General features: G+C 47.3%; 1 protein-coding gene across 2 annotated transcripts in view; it reads left to right on the forward strand.

Annotated features, from left to right (window-relative positions):
- SNX30 (sorting nexin family member 30) overlaps positions 1-26,516 on the forward strand; it is a 111,053-nt gene extending 84,537 nt beyond the window's left edge. For both annotated transcript variants that reach the window (XM_060101360.1, XM_060101361.1), the window contains 4 exons: positions 23-222; positions 12,186-12,272; positions 21,519-21,671; positions 25,250-26,516. In XM_060101360.1, coding sequence (XP_059957343.1) covers positions 23-222; positions 12,186-12,272; positions 21,519-21,671; positions 25,250-25,309 — 500 coding nt within the window. In that variant the 3' untranslated portion in view covers positions 25,310-26,516. The remainder of the gene's footprint in view (positions 1-22; positions 223-12,185; positions 12,273-21,518; positions 21,672-25,249) is intronic.
- Positions 26,517-27,601: the final 1,085 nt, after the last annotated feature.

Here is a 27,601-nt window from a genome sequence, read left to right on the forward strand (position 1 = left end):
TTGGTTTCTCTCCCCCCTTTAGAGTACCTTGTAGAGCTGAGAGAATATGGGCCTGTGTACTCCACGTGGAGTGCGTTAGAGGGGGAGCTGGCCGAGCCCCTGGAGGGTGTGTCAGCCTGCATTGGCAACTGCTCTACAGCCTTGGAAGAGCTGACAGAGGACATGACAGAAGACTTTCTACCTGTGCTCAGGGAATATATTTTATACTCTGACTCCATGAAGGTAAGCTGACTCACTTCTTGTGCACTTAGGTACTTTCTTTGTTGTAGTCGTTAATCAAAAAGTAATTGATCATTGCCTATTTGCATGTGGTACAGATGTCCTTCTTCCTGGGTGGGCAGGATCAGACATGTGGACTGACCTCATGGACATGTAAAAAGAACACATGGTGAACCAAGCGTGTGAATTAAATGAAAGAAAAAAAGTTTGGAAGAGATTCTTATTAGTGTTCTCTGAGAGTTTGAGAATAGCATCTGCTGATTAAGAACAGTATGTTGTGGAAAAAGAACAGTTGGATAATTAGAGCTCTTGGAGGTTAAAATATGATTGCTGACATAAAATTGAAAAGTAAAGTTGGAAGATGAGGTTGAGGAAATCTTGGAAAGTAAAACAAATTTTAAAAGTAGTTGGAGAGGGCTTCCCTGGCGGCGCAGTGGTTGAAAGTCCGCCTGCTGATGCAGGGGAAACGGGTTCGTGCCCCAGTCCACATGCCGTGGAGCGGCTGGGCCTGTGAGCCATGGCCGCTGAGCCTGCGCGTCCGGAGCCTGTGCTCCACAGCGGGAGAGGCCACAACAGTGAGAGGCCCACGTACCACAAAAAACCAAAAACCAAAAAACAAACAACAACAACTAAAAATAGAATTACCATATGACCCAGCAATCCCGCTACTGGGCATATACCCAGAGAAAAACCATAATTCAAAAAGACACATGCGTCCCAGTGTTCACTGCAGCACTGTTTACAATAGCCAGGTCATGGAATCAACCTTAATGCCCATCGACAGACAAATGGATAAAAAAGATGTGGTACATATATACAATGGAACATTACTCAGCCATTGGGTCATTTGTAGATATGTGGATGGACCTAGAGACTGTCATACAGAGTGAAGTAAGTCAGAAAGAGAAAAACAAATACTGTATATTAATGCATGCATGTATGTGGAATCTAGAAAAATAGTACAGATGAACCGGTTTGCAAGGCAGAGATAGAGACACAGATGTAGAGAACAAACATATGGACAACCAGGCTTCCCTGGTGGTGCACTGGCTAAGAATCTGCCTGCCAATGCAGGGGACACGGGTTCGAGCCCTGGTCTGGGAAGATTCCACATGCTGTGGAGCAGCTAAGCCTGTGCACCACAACTACTGAACCTGTGCTCTAGAGCCCGCGAGCCACAACTACTGAGCCCGTGTGCCACAGCTACTGAAGCCCACGCGCCTAGAGCCTGTGCTCCACAACAAGAGAAGCCACCACAATGAGAAGCCCGCACACTGCAACAAAGAGTAGCCCCTGCTCGCTGCAACTAGAGAAAGCACATGCATAGCAACGAAGACCCAAAGCAGCCAAAAGTAAATAAATTAAATAAATTTATATTAAAAAAATTGTATGGACACCATGGGGGGAAAGTGGGGGTGGGTGGTGGTGGTGGTGTGATGAACTGGGAGATCGGGATTGACATATATACACTACTATGTATAAAATAGATAACTAATAAGAACCTACTGTATAAAAAATAAAAAATAAAAGTAGTTGGAAAGTAGAACAAAAATGCAAAAATACTGAAAATGTGAAAGAATGATAAGAGACATGGAGGGTTAATCTCAGAAGTTCAGCATCCAACTGATATAGGAGTTCCTGATTGAGAGAACAGAGAAAACTGAGGGAAGGAAATTATGAAAGAAATAATACAAGAAAATCTCCCTAAGCTGAAGGCTGTGACAGGTTAATTACCCAGCAAAAGGAATGGACAGAGAACCAATGCAAAGCATATCATTGTAAAATTTTAGAACAAAAGTGGTAAGGATCAAATGCTTTAATGTCTGCATTAGGGACTGCCCCAGCCTGCACTTAGACTGGTTGGAGAGCATAGCTTCTGGGGACTACTACGACTGTAGACAAGGTTCATCTTGTCTAGCTTACTCATTTATCGATGAAGAAGCAGAGCCCCATGGGTAGATCTTTTCTCTGTTCCATGGCCCCAGTTCTAATGAGCATCTACCTTATATTTGTGTCTTTACTGTTGGTGAGAGAAACTGGATCAGTTCCTGCTTTTCAAAGCTGAGGCTCAAATTATCTCTCTCTAAGTATAATTGTGGCTTGGTACATTCTGTTCCCTTTGGAGGCAGAGAGAAAGCACAGAAAAAGGAGGGTCATTATCAGGCCATGTGGAACAGATGAATAATGTTCAGTGAACAATGAGGACAGCTTGTACTGGAAAGATGGTTGAAGATGTGTATTCCAAGGTTGCTACCGAGTGAACAGTGCTTGAGAGAGGGGGGTACCAAAGTTACCCTCAGGCTCAGGACTCAAGTTAAGCACACTGTAGACATCTGCAGGTGAGCCCTTCCATGGGCTCACATCCTATACACAATGTGTGTGTAAAATGTAATTATGATAGTAATGGGCTGAGAGAGAGCACGTTAGGGTCTCTAGCAAAGTTCTGGCAGTGCCTTTTGAGTACTGGTATCACTATGACCAGGCCAAGAGTTGGAGAATTTTTATTTGAGAAGGTTAGGGCAGGGCCCTATACTTCATATCCCACACTGCCTCATTCATAGAAGGTAGTTGGCAGATATTGAAGTTGGCAGTGTGGTGCATTTAGAACATTTACAGATATATAACTATTGTATGTCATGTATCTTTTTTTTAACTTTTTATTTTATATTGGAGTATAGTTGATTAACAGTGTTGTGATAGTTTCAGGTGTACAGCAAAGTGATTCAGTTATACATATACCTGTATCTATTCTTTTTCAAAGCATAGGGAACTCTGCTCATTGTTATGTATCTTGTTATTTTTAAGAGAGTTTCATCTGCAAGTCAAAGAGCGTGCTTATCTCAGAGGGCTTGGTGATGACTAGTGAGCTGAGAGTCAGAAGAGTGGGTGATAAGGTAAAGGCCAGTGTGAGTGGGGCCAGTTGAGCAAGGGAGCAGGTGGCAGGTGGGGAGGTCAAAGAGATAAGTAAAGGCCAGGACATATGGTAATATCTTAAAGGCCATGGTTGGTAAGAGTCTGGATTTTGTTCTTAGGAATAAAAGAGAAGCCAGTTAGTTTCCTGCAGGGAAATGACAGGATACAGTTTTTACTTTAAGAAGACAGCTAGTGCTGCAGTATGGAAATGGTTTATTGGGTGGGGGACAGGGAGAGGAGGTCGGGAGACCATTAGGAGACTGTAGCAGGGAGCCAGGTGGCAGATAACTGAGGTGGTGGAGCTTGGAGAAGTGGGTGGATTTGGGGTATATTTTGTATGAAGGGCCAAGTAGACTTGCTGCTGTATTAATGTGCAGTGAGAAATGGAGGAATTGAGGATGACTCCTGGGTTTTTGGCTTCAGCAGCTGTGTTGATAGTGGTCCTGTTTAGTGAGATGGGGAAGTTTGGGGTGGAACAGATTGGGCAGTTGGGAATCAGGTTGTTTTGGCCATATTCAGCTAAGAAAATACCTGTTAGTCATTAAAGTAGTGATGTCATGGCAGCTGGTTATGAATTTAGAGTGGGAATAGAAATTTGGGAGTCATTTCTATATAGATGGCGTTTAAATCTACGAGACGGGGAGATTATCTGGTGAGATAAGATCGAGGTAAATAGTCCAGTCCTGCTTCCTGAGGCATTGGCAGTATTTAGTGGGCTAGCACCTAATTAGGGGGTGGAACAAGTAGGAAAGTAGCCTGAGAAGGAATGGTCAGTGTAGTAGGAGAAAAAGAGTAGAGGATGACCTTAGGGAAACCAAGAGAAATGTTTTTAGAAAGAGCATGATAAACAGTGGCCATCGGATTTAATAATATGGAAGTCATTGCTGATCGCGATTAGAGGTGTAAGATGTGGATGTAGAAGTTTGGGTTTGAGGACAGTTTGAGTTGGAGATAAATACTTAGAGCAATGTTCCAGGATTGCTGTTTTCAAATTCTGATTATTTAATTACCGGATGGTTTCTTCAGCCTGCCCACCTTTTCTCCTCAGAGGCCACAAGGCGGAGCTAATGAGTCAAGTGACTAGTCAGTGGTTTAGGTTGCCCACTTCTGGTGCCTTTCAAAAACCAAAAAGATTTTCTGGAAGATTCATTTCGGGGAGAAAAGTCCTCCTTCCTAAACAAAAGTGATTATGGACTGAGGGCCTCATTTCTTGAAAATGTGAAGAATCAGGATGTAGAAATGTACATGATGATCTCAAATGTTTTTAAAAATTAGAAAAGTATAAAAATTAAAACTCTGAGATTCTGAGTTAGGGCAGACTGGATACTTATTGAAACCTCCTCTTTTTCATGAAACCAAAATGACACTAGAGTGATTTTTTTTAAAGGTATGCTTCCGCAAAGACAAAGAGCAGCAGGAAGGGAAACAACAGCAGTACAGTTAGGAACTAAAAGCAAATTGAGAGGTGACAGGGACTCAGGTGACTCCAAGCCGCCTAAGCTGACGGTGGGGAAAGACTAAGAAGCCACCTGGTTTACACCTGGGACTCCTTCAAAATGGTCAGGAATTGGCAGCACCAAGTGCCTCGGGACTGAGGGAAAGATGGAGCAAAAGAGAAGGATTAGTCAGGGGTCTGTTTCAGAAGCAGTTAGAGCTTCCGATTCTGCCCTCCCTCCTCACACAGGGGCTACTGTCGCTTCGCCACTCGGGCAGAGCTGGAGGGTGGTAAAAAAAATAGAGGGTCTCTGGACCGAGAGACTCCAGGCACAGTTAAAGGTGGGGGCTAAGATCCTAAAATCTGAGGCAAAAGGTTACTGAAATTTGAGATTCTTAGTCGTCTTCCTCTGCTTGGCTCTCAGCCTTATACCTTCCCTGCAAGCATTAAAAGAGCCTTTTAGAAAAATCTAAACAGGTTTTGGGAGAAGAGACTAGAATATACTGATATTGAGAGGGATGGGGGAATCTTCAGTGAAATGGCCCAGCAGAGTCCCTGTAGAGAACTGTCAGCCAGAGCTCGAAGTCACAGAGCTTTCAACCAGTTTTTTAGTGTTTCCCTCTTAGGTGAGTGTGCAGATAAGGGTCGCCAAATATTTAAGGGAAGATTCTAATATAAGTATCAAGTAAATACAAAGAAGGAAAAACATAAAGCATCATTGAGGGAGAAGAAAATTTCCAGGAAAAAAAAACAATATCTTCAGAAAGAGAAGAGATGTCACAGCCATAAAACAAGCATTTTTTAAAATCCAGAGAATAAACAAAGAGCTCATGGAAATGAAGATCATGATAGAAATGGGAAAAAAATCAATAGAAGAGTTAGCAGAAAAAGTTAAGGAAATCACTTTAAAGTGAAACAAAAAGACAGATGGAGGATTGGAGAGAAAAAGAATATAAAAATGAGAGGGCCAGACCAAATATTTCAGATATCCAACATCTGAAAAACAGAAGTGCCAGGAAGAGACATACAGAAATGGGGAGCATCAAAGGAGTCATTCAAGAGAAAAGACTAAAAGTAAAGACAAAACGTGTTACTGGTTGTGCCTGAAAGATGAGATTGTGGGTGCTTTTTCCCCCCTCCTCTGCCTTTTTCTGTATTTTCCAAATTTTCTGTAACAAGTATTTTTTAAAACTAAGGCAAAATGTGCGGTTTTAGTATTACCAACATTGCCCTAGAAAATTTAACTCACAGGTTGTCTGTCATCAAAGAATGAAAATGTAAAAAGATCATGTTGAATGGGGCAACCTAAGTTCAGTCATTTAATTAGAAATTATGTCATCAGGACCAAGTTCAGACTAATTTTCCTCCCCATAGGAAAATGCTCTCCTAGAGGGGCACCCAAAGACAGGCCATAGGGCTCTGTCGGGTGTCAGATTTCTTTTTAAATTATTATAAATTTAAAAAATTGAAGTATATTTGACATATAATATTAGTTTCATGTGTACAACATAATGATTCCACATTTGTATACATTGCAAAACAATCACCAAAATAACTTTATTTACCCTGTCACCTTACAAAGTTAGTACAGTGTTATTGACTATATTCTCCATGCTGTACAGTACATCCCCATGACTTACTTATTTTATTTATTTTTATTTTTAAAATTTTATTTATTTTTGGCTGCATTGGGTCTTTGTTGCTGTGCATGGGCTTTCTCTAGTTGTGAGCAGGGGCTACTCTTTGTTGCGGTGCGCGGGCTTCTCATTGTGGTGGCTTCTCTTGTTGCGGAGCATGGGCTCTAGTTGTGTGGGCTTCAGTAGTTGCAGCATGCGGGCTCAGTAGTTGTGGCACACAGGCCTTAGAGCACGTAGGCTTCAGTAGTTGTGGCTTGCGGTCTCTAGAGCACAGGCTCAGTAGTTGTGGCGCACGGGCTTAGTGGCTCCACAGCATGTGGGATCTTCCCAGACAGGTAGGTATTGAACCTGTGTCCCCCGCATTGGCAGGTGGATTCTTAACTGCTGTGCCACCAGGGAAGTCCCTTTACTTATTTCATACCTGGAAGTTTGTACCTCTTGATACCCTTCACCCATTTTGTAACCCTCCTAACCCTTCTTCCCTCTGGTAACCACCGATCTTTTCTCTGTATCTGTGAGTCTGGGTTTTGTTTGGTTTTGGGTGTTTGATTTTTATTCTCATTTGAGCTTCTTTATTACGGAACACTCATTATTCTATACAAATTCCTCCTAGGTCTTTTGGGCTGTCAGCCCTTGGCGCACCAGAATATAAGCCATTCTGTACTGTCAACCCTGCATCCTAATGTCCCTCTTACAAAATGATTTGAAGCTTAAAAACCTTCCGGACCTGTGGAGGCTTTTTGGTAGCTGCTGACCATTTGCATTGGGGCTGTTTTTGGCTGCTCTCTCCTCCTCCTCCATGTTTGTGAGCTGACATCCTCCTCAGGGGGAGACATGAGCATGAGCTCTGGGGGTGGAGACTTTCCCGTTTCCTGGATGTTGGGCTTTCCTATTGATACTGACCACTGTGGCATGTTCTTGGAGAAAACCCAGTGCAGATGTTGAGAGCCAAAACACAGAATGTATCTATGATTGAACTTCCAAACACTTTTGTTTAATGGCTGTTATTAGTTTGTAAAGTAAACATTTTGGATGAGAGGTGTTATGTTTCCATTGCTTAACTTTTTTATTATGGAAAAATTCAAACATATCCAAAAGTAGAGTGGAAGTATAACCGTCCCCCACATACCCATCAGCCGGCTGCAACAGTTGCCCACTCACGCTCCATCTTGTTCTAGCTCTCCTCCCCCTGCTCCCAGCCCCCGGCCCCTGGGTTATTTTAAAGCAAATCCCAGGCATCACATCACTTCATACAAAAATACATATCTCTGAAATGCAAACATTCGTTTAAAAAAGAAAAAGGGCCACATTATTATCACACCTAAACAGATTTTTTCCCTTAATATTTTCTCAAATATCCAGTTAGTGTTCAATTTCCCCAGTTGTCTCAGACACTGTTTTTATAGTTTTTTTCCCAAATTGGGATATAAATAAAATCCAGACATTGCTTGATATGTTTTTAAAATATTTTAAGAATCCCTCCCCCTCTGTTTTTCCTTGCAATTTATTTATTAAAGAAACAAGTCATTTTTTTTCCTCTGCATTTGAAAAGAAGGGTAGTGAAGTTCCAGATTACTAGGATCATTTTGAAATTGTGATGAAATGCTCTACATTAAAAATATATATATAGCGTTTGAGAGAAATGTATTCCGTATCTCTACTTAAAAGTCACCTCTCGGGCTTCCCTGGTGACGCAGTGGTTGAGAATCCACCTGCCAATGCAGGGGACTGGGTTCGAGCCCTGGTCCAGGAAGATCCCACATGCCGCAGAGTGGCTAAGCCCGTGTGCCACAACTGCTGAGCCTGAGCTCTAGAGCCCGTGTGCCACAACTAATGAAGCCCTCGGGCATAGAGCCCATGCTCTGCAGCAAGAGAGGCCACCGCAGTGAGAAGCTGGCGCACCACAACGAGGAGTAGCCCCCGCTCGCTGCAGCTGGGGAAAGCCCGCGTGCAGTAACGAAGACCCGACTCAGCCAAAAATAAATAAAAGAAAATAAATTTATTTTAAAAAAAGGCACCTCTCATTGCGGTCCCCCCTGGCCACCCAGTGTACAATTAATTCGCTGTCTCCCAAACCCTCAGTGCTTTACATCCTCCTTTCCTAGTTCATTTTTCCTCCTGGACACCTAGCACTACCTTACACGCGCTATGTTGTTATGTTTTACTTGTGTGTTATTTGCCTCCCCTCTAGAATGTAAGCTCCAGGTAGGCAGGGGTTTTGTGTGTTTTGCTAAGGCAAGGCAGAAACAGGGTGAGGATGGCCGTGTAGAGCAGGGGCGGAGGCATGCAGAGTGGAACCAAGTATTTCCATGCCCTTCACCTTGTTGATTTCTGGTATCCACTAGCATCAGAGATCCCTGTAGATCTCTGTGAGAAGCTCAGACGGTAAATGTCTTTTGCTTGTCACTCAGTGATAGAGGAACCTCTCTGCAGATGCTGACACAGTATCTTGACCCTCTCACTCCATTGTAGGCTCAGGCCCCCTCAACCAGAGGCTAGTGTGGCCAGGTTTATCTGCAGAATCTGTGCTGTTTCAGCTGGGAGGCCAGTCCCTACAGACCATCCACCATGGTGTTCAAAGGTGCTCCCAGCAAGGATGGTAGTCTTCAACAGTTTATCTTGATTCAAAACAGGTTTCTCAGCCTTTAGCCTGGTTGGATTGCAGTCAGGCTGGGAAACCACGCTCTGCCCTGGAACGCAGCAGGGGAAGCCTGCGTGAGTCACCACTGTGCTCTTAGCCAGCATTGTGGCCCACAACCAGGTCCCTCCATGGTGCCTTAGTGTTCTTGCCTGTAGAATGGGGGTGGCATCCTTTCACTTCCGCAGGGTCGTTGTGAGCTTTTGTTGTTGTTGTGAGTTTTTTCCGCTGTCCACTGAGGCAGGAATGTTAGCCCAAATCCTCCAGTCAGGCTTCATGAGAAGGCAGTGTCTGGTTACTCCAGGTGAGGCTGGGATTGCAGTGGCTGAGGAGACAGAGCCCTTACCTCTCCTCTGGGCCAAGGAAGGCACGGTCCCAGTAGTGGGGGCGGGGGGGAGTGTGGCCGACTCTTGGGGCTCCCTCGCCTGCTTTGGGGGTAGAGAGAGGAGATGCATTTAACTGAGTGGAGCTGACAGGGCTCCTCTCACCATCCCTCCCTGCCTGGGGGCCTGGGCAACCTCTACAGAGAGACTTGGAGCAGAACTGGGGACAGGAGGCCCCAGGAACTTCTCTGCAGATGCTGACAAGTATCTTGCCCTTTCACTCCATTGTACGCTCAGGCCCCCTCAACCACAGGCTAGTGTGGCCAGGTTTACCGGCAAAATCTGTGCTGTTTTGGGTGGGAGGCCAGTCCCTACAGACATTTACCATCTGAGCTTCTCACAGAGATCTACAGGGATCTCTGATTCTAGTGGATACCAGAAATCAACAAGGTGAAGGGCATGGAAATACTTGCAGTTCCACTCTGCATGCCTCTGCCCCGCCCTACACAGCCATCCTCACCCTGTTTCTGCCTTGCCTTAACATTCCTTCATTCACTTACCCAAGTGCCGGGGATACAGCAGAGAGCAATACACACACAGCTGTGCTGTGTTCCAAGGTATTGTTTTAAGAGCATTTCTAGCTTTGGTTGTGAGGTTCTTGCCACACTGACAGGGGTGTGTCACTGGAACAACTCATCCTTGTTCCTGGAACCCTGTTCCTAGCCAGGATGTGCGCTTTTGTGTGTGTGTGTGTGTGCAGTACGCGGGCCTCTCACCGTTGTGGCCTCTCCCGTTGTGGAGCACAGGCTCCGGACGCGCAGGCCCAGCGGCCATGGCTCACGGGCCCAGCCGCTCCGTGGCATGTGGGATCTTCCCGTACCGGGGCACGAACCCGTGTCCCCTGCATCGGCAGGCAGACTCTCAACCACTGCGCTACCAGGGAAGCCCTGGATGTGCGCTTTTCCCAGTAAGATGTGAGGCGTCCTGTGAAGGGAGTCCATGGCACGGATTCTAGGTGCCCCCGCCCCTGGCCCCGAGGGAACCATATTTGTGTCTCCATGGAGAGCAGCTAGTGCTGATACCAGACCAGTAGATTTAGAATGCTTTCGGCTCTATGAAATCCAGGAAGGACCCCTGTTTTTTTGTTCTATTTTTTTTACTTTATTGATTTGTTCTGTCCAGTATGGCAGCCCCTTGCCATAGGTGGCTATTTCAGTTTAACTATTTATTTATTTATTTAATTTTATTTTTGGCTGCGTCGGGTCTTAGTTGTGGTGTGCGGGCTTCTCTCTAGTTGTGGCATGCAGGCTCCAGAGCGTGCGGGCTCCATAGTTGTGGCGCACAGGTTTGAGAGCGCACGGGCTCGGTAGTTGCAGCATGCAGCCTCACTCATTGTGGCTCATGGGCTCAGTAGTTGTGGCGTGTGGGCTTAGTTGCCCCACGGCCTGTGGGATCTTAGTCCTCCGACCAGGGATCGAACCCACGTCCCCTGCATTGGAAGGCGGATTCTTAACCACTGGACCACCAGGGAAGTCCTGTTATTTCAGTTTAATCAAATTAGGTAAAATTAATAAAAATTTAAATCCAGTTCCTCAGTCACACCAGCCACATTTCAAGAGCTCAGTCGGCATGTGGGACTAGCAGCCACTGTACTGGATAGTGCAGATCATGGAACGTTTCCATCACAACACAAAGTTCTGCGAACAGCACCATCAGTGTTCCTGCTCAGAGGCTGATGAGTGTGGGGAGGTAACTTCAGAGCACCGAAGAGAATGCTGAGTGACAAACAATGAAAAGTGAAGCTATTGCAAGTTTTACTTCACGTTCTTGCGGTGAAACACTTCTCCAAGTAAATACTTACTTAGGGGAGACTTGAGGTTCCCCATGCTGACGCCTTCCATTAGAAGGTTGCCCCCAGAGCGTTCTCAGTGATTCAGTCACTCATCACCTTTTAGCATGTGCTAGGGACATGAGGTGTCCACTTCTTTAGCCAAGGAATGGCTCCTTCCTGCCCGGACTCCATGCTCTGCCAGAGAACGTGAGATTCGAAGCTCTCATAGCAGTTTGTGTCTTCTGAGTTAGTGGCAAAGAAAGTTCTTATTACTCTTGGTTTGTCACTTGTGGTTCTATTAAAAGAAGAAAAAAGAAACCCTGGGATGAAACTGATACTTTTCTAGAAGGTCGACCGAAAGCTTTTCTGTTCCACCTGGTGAGGTCTTAGCGGCAGAGCCAGGAGCAGATGAGGCGAGCGAGGCGCCCAGGGCACAGATTTAGGGAAACACACTCAGATGCCAACCTTGAACTTGCACAGAGCCCAAGACTGAGTGTCTCCTTAAATTTTGCATCCTGGGTGCCTGGCCTGCCTCTGCCTTGTTCCACCCAGGCTGGCTCCTGAGCCCCGTCACCGCTCACTCTGGCAGACTCGCCGCATGGTTGCAGGGCTTCTGGCCTCGTCCGGGGCTCTTTGCGCTCAAGCAGCCTCCTGCCGTGTCTGAACCTCTCCCTTAGCTGGAACCCCTCAGTTATCTCTTTGCTCTTTGCATACCCGGCCCAGAGTAGCTAATAATGATCAATGAGCAAATCAGTCCACCAGGGGTCAGCTCAGTGAATTAAAGAGACAAGAACTCTCGTGACTTAGACTTTCTCATTAACGGTTCTGAGAACGTCCCACCTTGTCACCTGCCAGGCTCCACGTCTTGGCACAGCTGAGTTCTCCCTGTGCACAGGGAGGCCGAGAGTCCTCTCGTGCATATGCCTGCTGGTGGGCACCGCTGCCCCTACCTCGCCCTTTCCCGGGCCTCTGTCGCTTTTAGCGTCAGGCTGAGTTCCCGTGCTAGAAAGCTCCGTCTCTGAGCACGGTTCTCCCTGTCTCCCTCCTCCACCCCTGCTGCCTCCAGAGACTGTGTCATGCTGCAGCCAGACCATCCTAGGAGCACTTGGCTGGCTGGGGCCATGATTCAAGGAGGAACGGGGTACAGAAGCAACAGCTGTGTTCACGCTGCCCTTTCTCCCTCCCACAGAGCGTGCTGAAGAAAAGGGACCAAGTACAAGCCGAGTACGAAGCCAAACTGGAAGCTGTGGCTCTGAGGAAGGAAGAGCGGCCCAAGGTCAGGGGAACCCCCCAGCCCCCGGGGCGGGCGGGCTGCTCCGGGCTTCGGGCAGTGATGCCCCCCGGATGACGAGTGAATTCGTGTCCCTAGATCCATATGACCAAGATGGTCAGTGCTAGCTGGGCGGGGTTGATGCTGTTCTTTTCCTCTTTTTGCTCCCTTTTATGTCTAATGTACATTGGCGGTTGACTCTCCTGCTGTTTCCTGGGTGGTTTTTTTTTTTTTAAGGTTTCCAGCTCTGCCATTCATAGGCAGTTCCTGTCTATGAAATGGGGCTGAGGAGACTGGGGAAGAACAGTCTAGATCAGTGTTCTCAGAAGTGTGATTTGCGGACTGGTCCACAAACTGTAACCAACCCAGGAGGAGAAAAGCCCAGAAGCCGAGAGTGAGCACTTTTCCAGCACTGTGTGCACAGCTGCCCTCCGTCTTCAGCAGCCCGTCCCGCCGACTAATTCCTAGCTGTCCCTCTGATATTGTGGAACACGGCCTGCTGAGCCCACGTCTCAGTCTCATTTAAAGGGATGACGTGGAATACTGTATTTAAAAAGTTCACTCTTAACAATTTAGCTTCTAAATATAAGTATAGAAGTCACTCTTCCTGGCTAGGGAGGGAAGGAGAGACAGCAAGTTCTGACACTACCCTAGTTTGGAAGCTGAAGATCCTGTATTTAAAAGTTGTCACTTAAATAGTTCTGTCAGCATTCGTACCTGCTCAGCACCGAAGGCAAACTTTCTCAGAGGCTGGTTTTGGCATTTAGTATATGTTCAGCCCTATTGGGGACAGTTCCTTTCCAAAGACAGGAGCTAAAGGTTATGAGTAATAGGCCGAATTATGTGTTGACTGTGCCCTGGATTGCCGGCTGCCTGCAGGTCACACCCACTCTGGAGCAGACCGAGCAGAGGAAACAGCTGTTTCTGGCTCACGCGTTTCACCTGGGAGAGCTCCCACCTCGTGCTCTACCCTTCTTGCTGGCCTGGGTGACTTCCCTTCTCCTCCCAGGGAGTGTTGAAATCTTCCTGCTGCTGCTGTTCTCACCCCCCTGGAGCATCACTTACCCATACGACTCATTCTCTTAGCCACAGGAGTCCTTACGAGATGGGGAAAGGTTTCTTTCCAGCCAAGGAGACCAACCAGTAGGTCCCAAACACGCCTATATCCTCAGCACACCGTGGGGAGGTGGAATTTGTCTTCCTTCTCTCTCGTGGGATGCTGAGTCACACCAGAGTGAACTTGGCTACTTATTTAGCAATGGTGATACTTAACAAAACAGGGGCTGTCCCGACCGTGTACCAGTGAGTGGGATCCAACAGTGGGGGCAGCAGAAATTGTGTCTCCAGTTTGGGGTCTGGAGCAGCCACTACTTTGGTGGGCAAAGGAGGGCTCAGTTGGCAGCCTGTCCAAGTCAACCATGGTTTGGTAGACAGAGCACAGGATTTAGAATCACATGGCCCTGGCTTTGAATCCCAGCTCTGTCCCCCAGCTTGGACTGCTTTGCTCATCAGCCTTTGTGGGATTCGTACATGTGGTTGCTGTGAAGATGGAAGGATCAGCCGAGTGTCTGATGTAGCAACAGGTGCTGCATTGGTAGATCCTCTGTTTTCCAAACTAGCTCCTGTTGCCTCTAGTAGGACTGCTGAATGAGAGCTTCGTTTTCTGGGTTTGTTGCCACTTTTTTTTTTTTTAATTATTAAAAATGTTTTTTCTCACTGCACTGTTGGGGGCATTGTTTCCTTGTGTCCCAAAGTGTCCCCTGCTTCTCCACGCCTCCTGAGCGTCTTTCCTCCCTGACCACCCATCAGCAGGGAGAGACCTGTTGTAGGAAATGAGTAGCTTAAGATTTTTCTGTGCTTTGTTTATTGTTTTATGTTTTGAGCTTCACTTTCCAGAGCTGCTGTTGGTGAGAGAAAAGCCAGGGTATCAGGAAGCGGGTCAGGGCTGGTTCTCCCCCCAGGACTCAATGAGTTGTACTGTTGGTAACTGTCATGGGAGCAAGATTGCCCACAGGTCCATCTCAGGGCTGCAGGAAGGAGAGGATTCCCACCGAAAGATGGAGAGTTTTCACAGGGAGGCCCTGGGTCTGGGCATGTTAACAGAAGATCTGAGGGAATCTCGGGGCTGATTCTGTTTTGAGGTGAAATCTTGAAAGGTTGCTCTGAGGAGTGAGGGAAAGTTGATTTTATATGAAGCCATGGAGAGGTCACTTCTCCATAACCCAGAAGAAGGAAATGGCCTCTTGGGTCTCCGTGTCCCTCACTGGGATTTCACACTGGAGTGGACATCTGAGGACAGAGGACTGAGCCCCATGGCTCCAGCTGCCGGACGGAGAGCCCCGTGGCTGCAGCTTCTCAGCGTGTGCTGAGGGCAGGCAGCGGTGAGGCCTCTAGAGCTGAGGGAAAATGTATCGCAGAATTTGAAGTTTTGCTTTGTTTTTAGGTTGACGAAACTCAGCAGACCCCGAGGTGGCTTATTCTCAGGAAGATGTAGCTTTGATTTTGCAGCTTGGCTTTCCTCACTTGAATTTTAAGGTTGGAGAAATTACAGGCACTCAGCAGGGCAGGGCTGGCTGCCTTCTGCTGCATCTGTCAGGACTTGGGGAAATCTGAGAATTTGCCCCTCCTTAGAAGCTTGAAACAAAGCTATTACTAGAAACACAGGGGGGGCTGAGGAATGGCCTTTAAAACTGGACGGGAAGCATGCACAGTCGATTGTGGACTCATATGAGGGTAAACCATGGGGGGAACCTGCACATTTTATTCTGCATTTGACTCTTTTCAAATGCTAATATATTCACATGTTGCTGGTTCAAAAACTAAAAGAAGAAGGGATGCCAGGAGAGAATGCTTTATACAAGGTTAAAAAAGAAAGAAAGAGAGGGAGTATTTCAGGCCCTGACCCACTGGTAGCTTGTACTGGCTACGGGCCAGGTGAAGAGGCTGCTGGGAGTGGGCAGTGTCATTGTGGAGCTGAGGTGTGTGGTGCGGCGCCGGGCGGAACGGAAAGTGAGAGGTGCTGACGTGCCGCTCCTCGGGGTGAGAGTAGGTGAGGAGGGGAAGGAGCACCTGTGGTCAGTGGGACAGGCCTCTTGAAGGCTGTGGACCTTCAAAGTCTCTTAGAATCACCAGAATGGTGCACATTCTGGAATGGGGAGGATGTGGCAGAGAGCAAGAACTCCAGCTGTGACGTAGCAGATAGGAGCAGGGAGACTCGTTAATATGGAGCTTCGACAGACCTGAGAGTTTTGCAGGGGTATCTGTTGTTTCCAGATACTTTTGACAAGTGAGGAGACACACACCTGATAATCCCCAGTCCTGTCCATGGCGGCTGTGATCTCAGCCTAGCTTAGAAAACCAGACTCATCAGCCACAGAAGGGCAGGACTCTGTCACCTCCCTTACTAGATTCCTACAACAGCCTTCTGTCAATGCGGTTCCCATCTTACAGATGAGGAACCAGCGCTCAGGGGAATTACATGACTTACACGCCAATGCTCACACACGGTGGAGCTGGAATTGGGCCACGGGTGTGTCTGGTTCCAAAGTGGGAGCCCTTTATCCCCTTTACAAGGGCTCCCAGCAATCTTTGCTTCACTGAGGGGTGAGGCTTCCAGCTTTTGTAAGATGCGTGGCTGATGCTAGAGGGACCGGGCAGAGAACCTGGGCCTGCCGCTGGCTCTTCAGTCTGTGTCTGCTAGTCCATTCAGCGGGTGCAGGGGAGCTCGTGGCTCCTGTTCTCAGTGCACCTGCTCTCCACTTGGGCACTTACTTTTCCCTCCTCAGCTGCCATTCTCTGAAGCTTGTTTCTTTTTATGTATTTTTTTTAAAGCATTCTTTCAGGGCACCAATGACTTCCTATTTGCCAAATTCAGTAGCCTCTTCTCAATCTTTACCCTGCTGCAGTGTTTCCTCAACTTCTCTTCATATCACAGCTCCCACAGAAAATGAAAATATTTGTATGGCACACTGGGGTCAAAGGCCAGGTTGCTTGAAACTGGAGGTGAGCAGCCTGGAACTCTGGCTTCCCAGAGGGCCGGGTGGGATAATATTGCTGTCGTTCACACAGCACCAGTTAGGAAGCTGGGCCCTGCTTTTCACTTAGTGGCGTATAGCCGAGAAGACAACCGTCTTGAATTGGTTCTGTCATTGGTCCTTGCACCTGTCCCCCGATGCTGGGATCATGTCTGCCTTATCTAATCTTTGGGGGCTTTATTAACCTACTGTCCTCATGGGAGCAGATAATGTGATGCCTTCAGCCTAGCTCCAAGAAGGATACTTAGGTAGAGATTCATATCGTAGGGCTGAGAGACGCCTGGCACGTGGAAAGGGTTCATTAATACATTTTTTGGTGAATGTTGAGTGAATTCACATTACCACCCTGCTCTCCAGCACACACACGCTTAATCTCATCCCGTGTTACCCTTCTCCCATCGCTCCACAACCAATATTCTGTAATGGAACTTCTCACGAGAGGTAGGGGAACCAATGTGAAGAATGCAGTCTTGTCCTCTGTTTAGAAATTGTTGTCTTTTGAGGTCTTGTCTGGAGATTCTTTTCCCTTCTTGGTATCTTGTGATCAGCAACACCTGACCGTTAGCATTGGATATTCCCATCTCTACCCGCTCCAAATACAAGGTAGCATAACTCGATAACAGTACCTCAGTCAAAAAATCAGAGCATTGAGTTAGGAAGGAATGCAGGGTGTTACTAGTCAGTGAATTGATTGTCACAAAGACACCATCCAGAAAGAAACAAAAGTGAGAGAGGAATGCAAGCCCAAGCGTCTGCTGCCAGCAGCCCTCCTCTCCGTAGAGTTGGGCAACTTCAGCAGCTGGTCACTTCAGGCAGCTCACGCATTCCTTCTTATTCTCTTCTTTGTAAGCCCTCCCATCTCCTCCCTCTTCTAACCCCCTCCACCCTTGTGCTTCTGTGGCTCTGCTGTCTCTGACTCACTTCCTGCTTCTGTGCCCATATTTCTTAGTAACTTTTGCTGACTCCTTTATTAAGCCTATACATGTAGGCTTTTCCATGAGTTCTACCCTTTGGCTCTCCCCTCCTTAGCCCCCTCTTTTATTCCCCCATATATTAAAACATTTGTTTAATCATGGCAAAATACACAAAACGTAAAATTTACCGTCTTAACCATTGTTAACTGTGCAGTTCAGTAGTGTTATAGTAAATTCACATTATTGTTGCAACCAATCTCTAGAATTCCTTTCATTTTATGGAACTGAAACTCCATATTCATTAAACAACAAAGCCCTGTCTCCCCTCCCTCTGGTCCCTGGCAACCACCATTCTCCTACCTTCTGCTTCTATGAATTTGACTACTCTAGGTATCTCTTATAGGTAGTTATAATGAAGTAGTATTTGTTTTTTTGTGACTGGATTATTTCACTTAGCATAATGCCCTCAAGGTTCATCCATGTTGTAGCATGTGTCAGAAGTTTCTTCCTCTTTAAGGCTGAATGATATTACGTTGTAGGTGTATATCACATTTTATTTATCCATTCATCTGTGGATGAACACTTTAGTAGCTTCCATCTTTTGTCTTTTGCGAGTAATGCTGCAGTGAACATGGGTGTACAGATGTCTCTTTGAGGCCCTGCTTTCAGTCTTTTGGGTACATACCTGGATGTGGAATTGCTGGATCATATGGTAATTCTACTTTTACTTTTTGGTGAACTGCCATACTTCCTTCCACATGTGCACACGTTCCAGTTTTCTACATCCTTGCCATGACTTGTGTTTTCTGGTTTGTTGGTTTCTTAACAGTAGCCGTCCTAATGGATGTGAGGTGGTAGCCTATTGTGGTTTTGATTTGCCTTCCCCTAAGGATGTCTGTTTGAGGCCTTTACTCACCTTGGAAATGGGTTGTGTGTGTTGTTGTTGCTGTTGTCTCAGCCCCCCTTGTGGAGGGGGGTCTCACCCTCCCATGGCTGCAGCTCCCTCCGTTCTCTGGTCTGTGGGCCCGTCCTTCACCGTGAGCCGCACGGTGGACTACTGACACCCAAACTGGAGGCTCCTCTCTGACTTGCTGTGTTTCGTTTCTTGTGTGCGGTTGGTTGCCAGACCTGTCAGTTCCGTCTCCACCAGGTTGGTCTGATCTGTCCCTTCTGGTAGTTCAGCCGTCACCCTGGCTCCAGGGTACTGAGGGTGATCACAGGCCAGTATAGTTTGCTGTTGACTCATCTCTCATCTCTGGTGAAATCTTGGGGTGACGTAGCACGGGTGAAGGGTGGCATGAAGTTTGAGAGAGCATGTTTAATAGTATTATAATATTTTATATTTGGAAAATGAAAAGGAAACCTTTTGATGTGACATGGACTAAAGTTCAGTAAAATATTCTTGACTTGAGGGGTTATGCAAATGATAGATTATCTTTTGTGAACAGCGCTTTACAATATTGATACTGATCAGAACTAACAAATAATTGGTTCGGCGCTTAACACATGCCAGGTACCAGGAGTTTTATGCATATACTGCCTCATCTAACCTCATTCCAACCTTATAAGGTGGAGGGTATTATCCAGAAAAAGAAACTGAGGCGTGGAGAGGCCTAACGTCACCCATCTAGGAAGTGGTAGATGCTGTATTCACACCCTGGAAGTCTGGCTCTAGAACTGTCTCTATAGTAAGAGGAAGCACAAGGCTTTTCTATTTTCCAAAAAGGACGCCTGAGTTAAATGGGTCTCAGAACCCCTGGCCTTCAGGAAGAGCCCCAGGTTTCTCTCGCTGCTCCCTGTCAGCTGGGGCTCGCTCGCTCGCTCGCTCTCTCTCTCTCTCTCTCTCTCTCTCTCTCTCTCTCTCTCTCTCTCTGCCTTTGAGGGCTCTGTGGCCTGTGAGCTAGCTGTTCCTGACGTGGGTCCAGGTGTTGTCTCATCTCTGTCACTTGTATGTACCGTCCCTCTGGAGTCACAGGCCCCACTTCCATCATCTTTGAAGAGTCGCCCCTTTGGTATTTCTTCAAGGAAGCCGGCTCCCCCGCCCAAGTTGTCCTCAGCCTCCAGCTCCTCCTCCTTGTGCGTATCACAGGCTCCAAGTGAAGAGAAAGCGCCCTAAACATCTCCCCGCAGTGTCCAGCCATGTTCATTTTCTTCCCAACTAGCCTGGGTGACTTGAGATAAGATTTGCCTGCTGAGACCTAAGCACTTCCCCTCTGTGCCCAGCGTAGAGTGTGTTGGGAAAACGATAAGCTAAAAAAGTACTTCCCACGTCGAGGCTCAGGCAGTCATGCAGTCCAGAGTTTCCATCCCCAGACCAGACCCAGGAATCTTTGCCAGGTGAGCACTCCTTGGAATCAGAGAGCCTAGCTCCTCTCTTCTCACCGTGTCCCAGGAGGTTTTCCTTTCAGAGATTTGCTTTCCTCCTTGCTGCAGTAGTTAACTAAACAGGAAGTTGATCGGGGGCACTTTTCCCCAGATGCTAAAATGAGCAGTGGCCAGGAAGAGGAATAAGGGAACTGGACTGTGCCTGCAGGGAGGGGAGGGAGGTCAGCCCAGAGACTGGTTCACTGGGTGCCTGTTGAGGCTGGTTCCTGGGATGTTTGTCAGGGAATGGCTCTGGAGAGGCAAAGCCAGGGCACTCTTGTTTACACTTTGGTTTCCCCCAAGGTGGCCAACAGTAACAGGTCAATCAGCAGGGAAAGGCAAAGTGACTTCAGTCCTAGATCAGGAGGGAAAATCGAGTCCTTTTTAAAATTTCTTCCAGAAGTTTAAGTGCTTTGGAGAACGCTCCCCCGCCACCAAAAAAGGTTCCTTGTTATTGGTTTTTGGTTTTGTTTTGTTTTTTTCTGGCCATGCTGAGCAGCTTGTGGGATCTTAGTTCCCCAACCAGGGATAGAATCTGGGCCCATGGCAGTGAAAGCACCGAGTCCTAACCACTGGACGCCAGGGAATTCCCCAAAGTTCCTTGCTTTCAAGTCGCCCAGGATGCCTGACTGTATATCTTCCTCTCTGACTCATCCTTGTCTCTCCCAAGTTTAGTGCCCATGCCAGGCACATTTGAATCCCCTCACCTAGGTGGCTCCACTTTCCCTGCTCCTGTGTACTGCAGCCATGGCCAAATGGTCTGGGTGGCAGACGGCTAAGCGCCCTCAGCTCTTTGGAAGCCCTGAAGGGGTTGGCTCCCTCAGGCTTGGCCTTGCCTGAGGTGTTTCTGGGTCAGCTCCTGCCCATAAGTTCTGGGTATAAAACTTCCCTGGTTGGTAGAGATTGACCTTGATGGTTACATTTGGGATCAGAGGCCCCAGCACACAAAATGTCCAAGGCCTCACTTGTTTTGGGAAAGCATTTGGCAGGTGGGTGTGTGACCCAGCTTTGGGCATGTTGACCGCCCCCCCTCCTCCCGGACACCATCAAAGCCCAGTGGAGCTCCTGTGTTAGGAGAGAAGCCAGCTTTGTGCTTTGGGTACCAGGGTGATCATTTCCCATTACCTTCTTATAATATTGGGTATTTTCTTTCTAGCTGTGTAGGACGGATGAAACTCACCAAAGCAAAGTGAAAGTTGTGAAATTCAGGGGACCTAGTTCCATTTTGAGAAAGCCTTCTAAACTTCCTTAAGAAAAACTAGAAATGGCCTGCTGTATATTTCTTCTTTGTATTTCACGGTTTTTGACATGCATAAACAACTTTCTTTCCATTTCCCCAGAACTACCCAATTATAATTCTTTATTTTTGGTTATCTGCTATCTGGGGGTTGCGTGGACAAGTCTCCAGTTGATTTATAAAGTGGGCCAGTAGTCTTATTGCAGTGAATTCTCTGGTTAATGGAGATAGGCATCATCAAAATGTCATGGTTAATGGAACCGTTCATGTGATATGGAAAACCCTCTTTTCTAGTTTCAATATGGGACGAAGGAGAATAGCAGCGCAATACCAAATACTGCTGTACACTTGCAAAATCTGCACACATTTTCACTTTTGGATGGGTAACTCCTAAAAGGAGCCAAAGACATATGACTCTGAATCACAGCGTTTCTTCTTCCTGTTTGTAAACAGGCAGGTGTTTCCCCCACAAGTCACTGTTTGGCTTGGATGGGTTTAAAAATTGGGGTCAGGATAGCGCTTGTCAGAATTCTTTCTTACATCTGGAAACCCAAGGCTGTGCCTACAAATAAATGCCTCCAGAGGAGGGAGTGTGCTCATGGCATTTTAAGGCAGAAATCTGGCCTCTCACAAATGTGTGAGCATAGGGGCACGAGGTACCCGTTACACATACAAAGCTCCTGCGTATGCATCCCCCTTCCAGGTACCAGCAGAGGTGGAGAGATGTCAGGATCGGATGGAGTGTTTCAATGCTGATCTGAAAGCCGACATGGAGAGGTGGCAGAACAGCAAGAGGCAGGACTTCCGGCAGCTGCTCATGGGAATGGCCGACAAGAACATCCAGTATTACGAGAAGGTAACGAGCAGGCTGACAGGATGACAGCCCTCTCCTTGAGGAAGTGTTTCTAATAGCCAGAGCCTCTGGTCAGGGCCTGCCAGAAGTCCAGAAGGGTCCTGCTGGGCCCATCTCCTTCCCTTAATTTATGTGTTTAGTCTTAGCAACCCCTGTGCGTCCTCACCCTGCTGTGCTAGATGTGGTGCTGGGTTTGGAAGCCGGGGGGGTGGGGCGGGGGGGCCCTGGGTGCCCACAGGGGTTTCACTTGCACACCCTGCTGATGGAAGCAGCAGTTTTATCCTCCAAGCCCTTTAGTTCTCCCAGCGGCTGCCTCCCAGTCAGTCAGGCCTGCAGCGCAGGGATGTCCCCAGTTGATAGAGGCTTTGGGGTTCCTTTAAGCTGTTCTGTGGATCTTCACACAGGGGTTCTTACCTCCATTGTGCCGTGGATCCCTTTGGTCATCTGGTGAAGCCTAGAGACCCCTTATCAAAATCCTGTTTGTTCTTTTAAAATAGACTTTGAAATACTGTTTTTAAGTACCTAAAACAAAGGGATGTAGGATTACAAAAGAAAACCATTAAAAACAATTTTTTTGCTGAGTCCCCTGAATCAGTGGACTTCAAGGTAAGCGTCCCGCCCGCCACCCTCACACACATACAGCTGTCATCAAGCTGCAGCTGAGTATCCTCAATCAAAGTTTGCTCCTAGCATATCTAACCCTAGATCATTTCTGCTAACGAATTCTAATATTCCTTAAAGCTTAAAGTTATCGAAGAAGAATGGCCCAGTGGTAATTCAACAAGTAACCTGTAGACTTAAAATCAGGCTGAACACGCATTACCTCAGGTACTCCCATCACAGTTCTAGAAACATGTCCTCATCTCAAACTAGAAGAATCCATCTTTTTCAAAAGCTTTGCTGGTTCTGGCTGCTGTGCAGAGGCAGTGTGTCTGCATCTTGATTGGGAGGAGGGTTAAGGAAGAAAGTCATGGAATATGGCCCTTACTTGCCAGGCCTTAGTAAGGGCTGTTTCATAGGGAAGGGGGAAGGGGGCATACGCCTTTCCTCAGTACCTTTCTCATGGGACCCCCACTGTGTGTCTGCATTGGCACTGGGCTGAGTGCTTTGCATATATGATCTCATTAAGTTTAAATTTAACCCTCACCGTGACACTGTGAAGTGGGTTTTAGGGGCTTTCAATTGAAAGCTGAAGAAATGGAAGCTCAGCAAGGTTTTAAAACTCTGCCCAAGGTCACTCACCTTGTGAATGACTGAACTAGGATCGGACTTGGCTCTCCGGGTCCACAGGTCTGAGAATTCCCACACACTGTCAGTGAGGGAGACAGAGACCACGGATCTTTGGGGACAGTCCTGACTGCCCAAAGGTGGAAACATCATTCCATGTGCAGCCAAGGCCTCATTCCTCTACTGACTGTGCTCTTAGACAGGGTGCCTCTCTGTGCCTTTGTTTCTTCATCTGCAAAATGGGAGTGATCCTTATCCATTGAATGATGGTGAAGAGGTAATGAAATGATACCTGAGAACCTCTAATGTGCCTGGCAAATGGTGGATACTCAGTGAATGGTGCTTCCTTCCCTCATGCCCTCACTCTAGCCCCGCTTCCCACTGCACCAGTGCCGACTCAGTTGGATGTTCATTCCTCCTCTTGGTGATTAATTCCAGTGTTCCCAAGGCCCGGGTCCCAGGACTCAAACCCAGGGCCTTTATCCACGTCTTGCCACTATACTGCAAACAGGGCCACTGTCTTGGGGCCTCGTCTTGGCTCCTACTTATATTTAACAGATGCTTTTTGTGTACTGTCTGTGTACAAGGGACCAGGTACACATGGGTAAACAGAGAGGCAGGACTCCTGCCATTAAGGAGCCGTCTGTCTAGTGGAGGATAGACGTTAATCCAAGAATCCCACCTCTTCAGAGAAATACGTGCCCTACAAGAAAAGAACAGGAAGCTGGGAGGAAAGACTAGGGGGCATCATTCAGATCAGGATGGAAGGGGGCAAGTAGAGTGGGCAGGAAAGGCCAATCTGAGGAAGTAACATTTAACCTGAGTCTCGGAGACAAAGAACAAGTATTCCAGGCAAAGGGAGCAACATATTTAAGGGTCCTGGGGTGGGAAAAAGCTTGAGTGTTTGTCCAATAGTTAACTTTGTGAAGAAAGCTAGTATTTAGTTGGGTCTGTGGTCAAGGGGACCTTTTGCTTCCTTTGTAGTTTTTGAAGTTTTTTACAATGAAAATGTTTCCATGTCATAGTTGTATAATAAAATACATTTTAAAAACACTCAAAAGAAAAGAAAGAAAAAGCAAGCTGGTGTGGTCTTGGTTCCCATCAATGACATAGGAGAACCTTCCAGATCAGAGATGATGGCCGAGGGAGAGAACAGGACCCAGGATGCCACGGACCCCACACTGGGTCTCTTGCTGACAGCAAGCTCCTTGAGGCTCCCTGGGCTTCCTTCTTTTTTTTTTTTTTTTTTTTTTTCCTGGGCTTCCTTCTGTAGGGCAGGGTCTGAGTCCAGCTTCTTCTCCAACCTCAGAGTCACCAAGGAAGGAAGCAAGGAGCTATTTCACCACTCCCTTCACCCGGCTTGACCTAGGGATGCGTCTCTCCTCCCCCGTCCTCAGGTCTCCTCCCCAAATGACTTAACACAAAGCCTTGCTTCACCCTTGGGCTGCTCCTAAGAAAGCCCTTATGTAGTTCTTCTCTCCTCTTTTTGCAAGAGACTGCTCAAAGGGAGGGTCCTTTCTGCTGAGCAGCATGCTCTCAGAGAAGAGGGCCAGCGTCTTCCAAGTTCTTGGCTCTTCTGAAGGGTCTGGAATGAAAGGCATGTGTGTAGTGGAAAGAACATCCACTTTGGAATCACGAGCTCTGCCACTTACGAGCTGTGTGTCTTGGGAAAGGTTTTTTTAACCTCTCTGGGTCTCATTTTCCCCACCTGTGAAATGTGTGTTTGTGTAATAATAATAATTCTACTTCCTAGAGTTGTTCCGAGGACTAGTGACAATGAATGTAAATTACATAACAGTGTCTGGACATGACAAAACTCAATAAATAGAGTTCCCTCTCCCTGTTTTCCTTTATGGGAGATCCAGGAGTGGCCCATACAAGCAGATCTGAGGTGGCTGAAGAAGAGCGGGTTTTCCGCCCCCTCTGACTCAGGTGGCTGGCCCGTTCCAAGATAATTTATATACTCCTGCAGGCACCACCCACACCTGGAGCAGTGTCTCCATCCTGGCTGAGAACCTAGGGCCTCACCAAGGGTTTGCAGCCGGCCCTCTCTTCTGCTTTTGGAATGGAGGGAATTTCTTTCAGTGAATACATTTCCGCTCACTGATATGAGCTTTATGGACAGTGCATTTAGGCCTCATAGAAATGCTGCAGTCTTTCGTAGAGATGGGGGCAGGGGGAGATGTAGTCAAACACCTGTTGCCTCCCTTCCCTCTGCTAGCTCTGGATAATACATGTAGGTGTCATTAGACAAAGGTGACCCAGCAGGATTGACAGTGTGAGGGTATAGATCAAAGCAGAATGAAATCTGAAACTCCACGCTGATGCTGTGTGTGTGTGTGTTGTCGTTCCAGTGCCTCATGGCTTGGGAGTCGATTATCCCACTACTGCAGGAGAAGCAAGAGGCCAAGTAAGCTCCTTCTTGGGACAGAGACTCTCCTACCTATGCCGGGCATGGCACCCACACCGGAATGTCCCTGCAGTGCTAGAGAGGTAGCACCAAGAACAGAACCGCAGAAACATCTCTCTTTTGTGTATTTCTTTCCCTTCCCCCCACCTTTGTCCGACAGTTGTTTTCAATGAGTATTTATTCCTTGGTGGCGTCTGTAAGGCTGTCATCATCTCTCAACAGAAGAAGCATACCTCCGCGGTGTGAAGGAACCTGTTCGGTGGGACGCTACGAGGATTTGAAACCGAGGGACAAGACAGCCCTGAGCTGACATTCTGACATCTCGTTACAGTCCCCTCTTTGGGGACAGCAGAGTTGCCTGGCATGGAAGAGAACCCGGGTCCTGCCTTGCAAGGCCGTGAGGAAGGCATGAACAGAAGGCAGCTCCTGCTTTCCGTGGATGCACAGTGGCTCTGGAATTGACCTCCATGGGCCTTGACTCGGCCTAGAAGGAGGTGTCGGCGCCTCTGTGGAAAGCCCTTAATGTACAGTGTAGCTCTGAGTGTGGCCTGCTGCCTGCCTGTCATGAGTGACACCTGTGTTATGGTTTCCGGTTCGCTTAGGACCGTTTAATCAGTGTCTAGGTGCATCCGTGCTAGAGCAAGCAAGCTAGCATCCTTGTCCTTTATGCGATGCCTTGGGAAGCTGAGGGGGCAGTGCTCCCCGAACTTGTTTCTGACACTAAAATGTAGTAGATTGGAAACTGTTTTGTGTAAAATGAAAAAAGGTGCATTTTCTCTATGACGTTCTTCGATGTTCTTTTGCTTGTTAAATGTCATCAGGGTAGAGAGTTAGGCCTGTTAGGGGTCATCTGTTGTCTTGAAGTCGGAGTAGCTCCGAGGTGTTGAGGTCAGCGGGCATATACCAAGCCCCACCTCCCATGTCTGCTTTGTGCAATTTGCCTTTACCTCACCAAAAACTCCTAGTTTAATGTGTCCTGCTGTGTCCGCTGAATGATTGGGCAACCTTTTGGGGAGAGGCTGGCATATTCTTATGATGCCGTCAAGATTTGTAAACTCAGTCTGAATGCTCTGTGTGAAGTGCTTTAACCTTACTCTTTCCTAGTCAGGAAGACGAGTCTGTAGCCAGGTGGGCCTCGAAGATGCCAAGTGTGACAGCGAACTCTTTGCTACTGGTAAAGCTGAAACCTCCTCAGTTTGCAGCCACATTCCTGGGGACGGCTGCATCTAAAGTCTTCATTTCAAACTATTAGCAGGTTTCCTTTTCAAGTGTGTCAACACAAAACAGAAAAAGGGGCTCTCTCTTCCAGCTCGTTTTTTTCCCCTCATGAAGTAGAACTACCTATGTCATGTTTGTGTTCTCTCGTCTGTGGCTCATCTCTATAAAATTACTAATCTGAGCCTCAAATAAGCGGTAGTAGTATTTTTTTAATGAAACAGCTGTGCTGAGACACTGCTGCATTTGCAAGTGAACCTGCAAATACTGGTCAACGTGCAGACTGCCGAGGTCACTGCATTCCGCTTCTAGCTGCAGATCTTGGGGCGGCCACGGCTGTGATGCTGGTGGGGCAGCCGTTGGACAGCCCAGGACAGTTTGGTTCTGCTTCGTCATGTCTGGAAAAGTCGTGGTTTAAGTGATAATTTGTATATCAGTTGGTACTTGTGCACACTATCAGACCCCATTTGTGCCATTCTAAAATCCTTTGATGTGAATTTTCTGTTTGGTACAATTAGAGATGATTCATTGAAGCAGAAGGGTAAGAACAGTCCATAGACCCCGAGTGGTGAGTCAGTGTTTCGTTCTACCTCTAAACCATCCTGTTGGTGTGGGTGTCGATGTCCAGGTCCAGCCTGAAAGCTTGCTGGTAGAATCGGGGCATGTATGTGTTAGTGGGTTGATGGCCTTCTATGGATATTTGGCAGAAAACACTAGACTGACCCAGAGGCGAATGCTCATCTTTGGGAACATGTGAAGTCTTGCCTGGTGGAACGTATGCTTTAAAAATGTTGTCCAGTGTGACAAATGCTTGGAAAGAACTGTGGAAGGAGTTACAGGAAGACTAGACTCTAGTCTGCTGCTAGTTGCCAAAGCCCAGGCACATTCCTGTGGAAGGGTTAGATGGGCAAGAAGGCAGCCCTACCAAAAAAAAACAAACAAAACCATCAGGTTCCTTGCTAGGACATATGGGGAAGTGATTGGGGTACACAGTCATCCCCTTACGTTATTGGAGGCAGAAGACTGGTTCTGAAGGGATGCAGGCATCTTGGGCTTTTATCTTTCTCTGTTTGTTTGGTCC

This window comes from Mesoplodon densirostris, chromosome 6 (assembly GCF_025265405.1).
Source record: "Mesoplodon densirostris isolate mMesDen1 chromosome 6, mMesDen1 primary haplotype, whole genome shotgun sequence".
Classification (NCBI taxonomy): domain Eukaryota; kingdom Metazoa; phylum Chordata; class Mammalia; order Artiodactyla; family Ziphiidae; genus Mesoplodon; species Mesoplodon densirostris.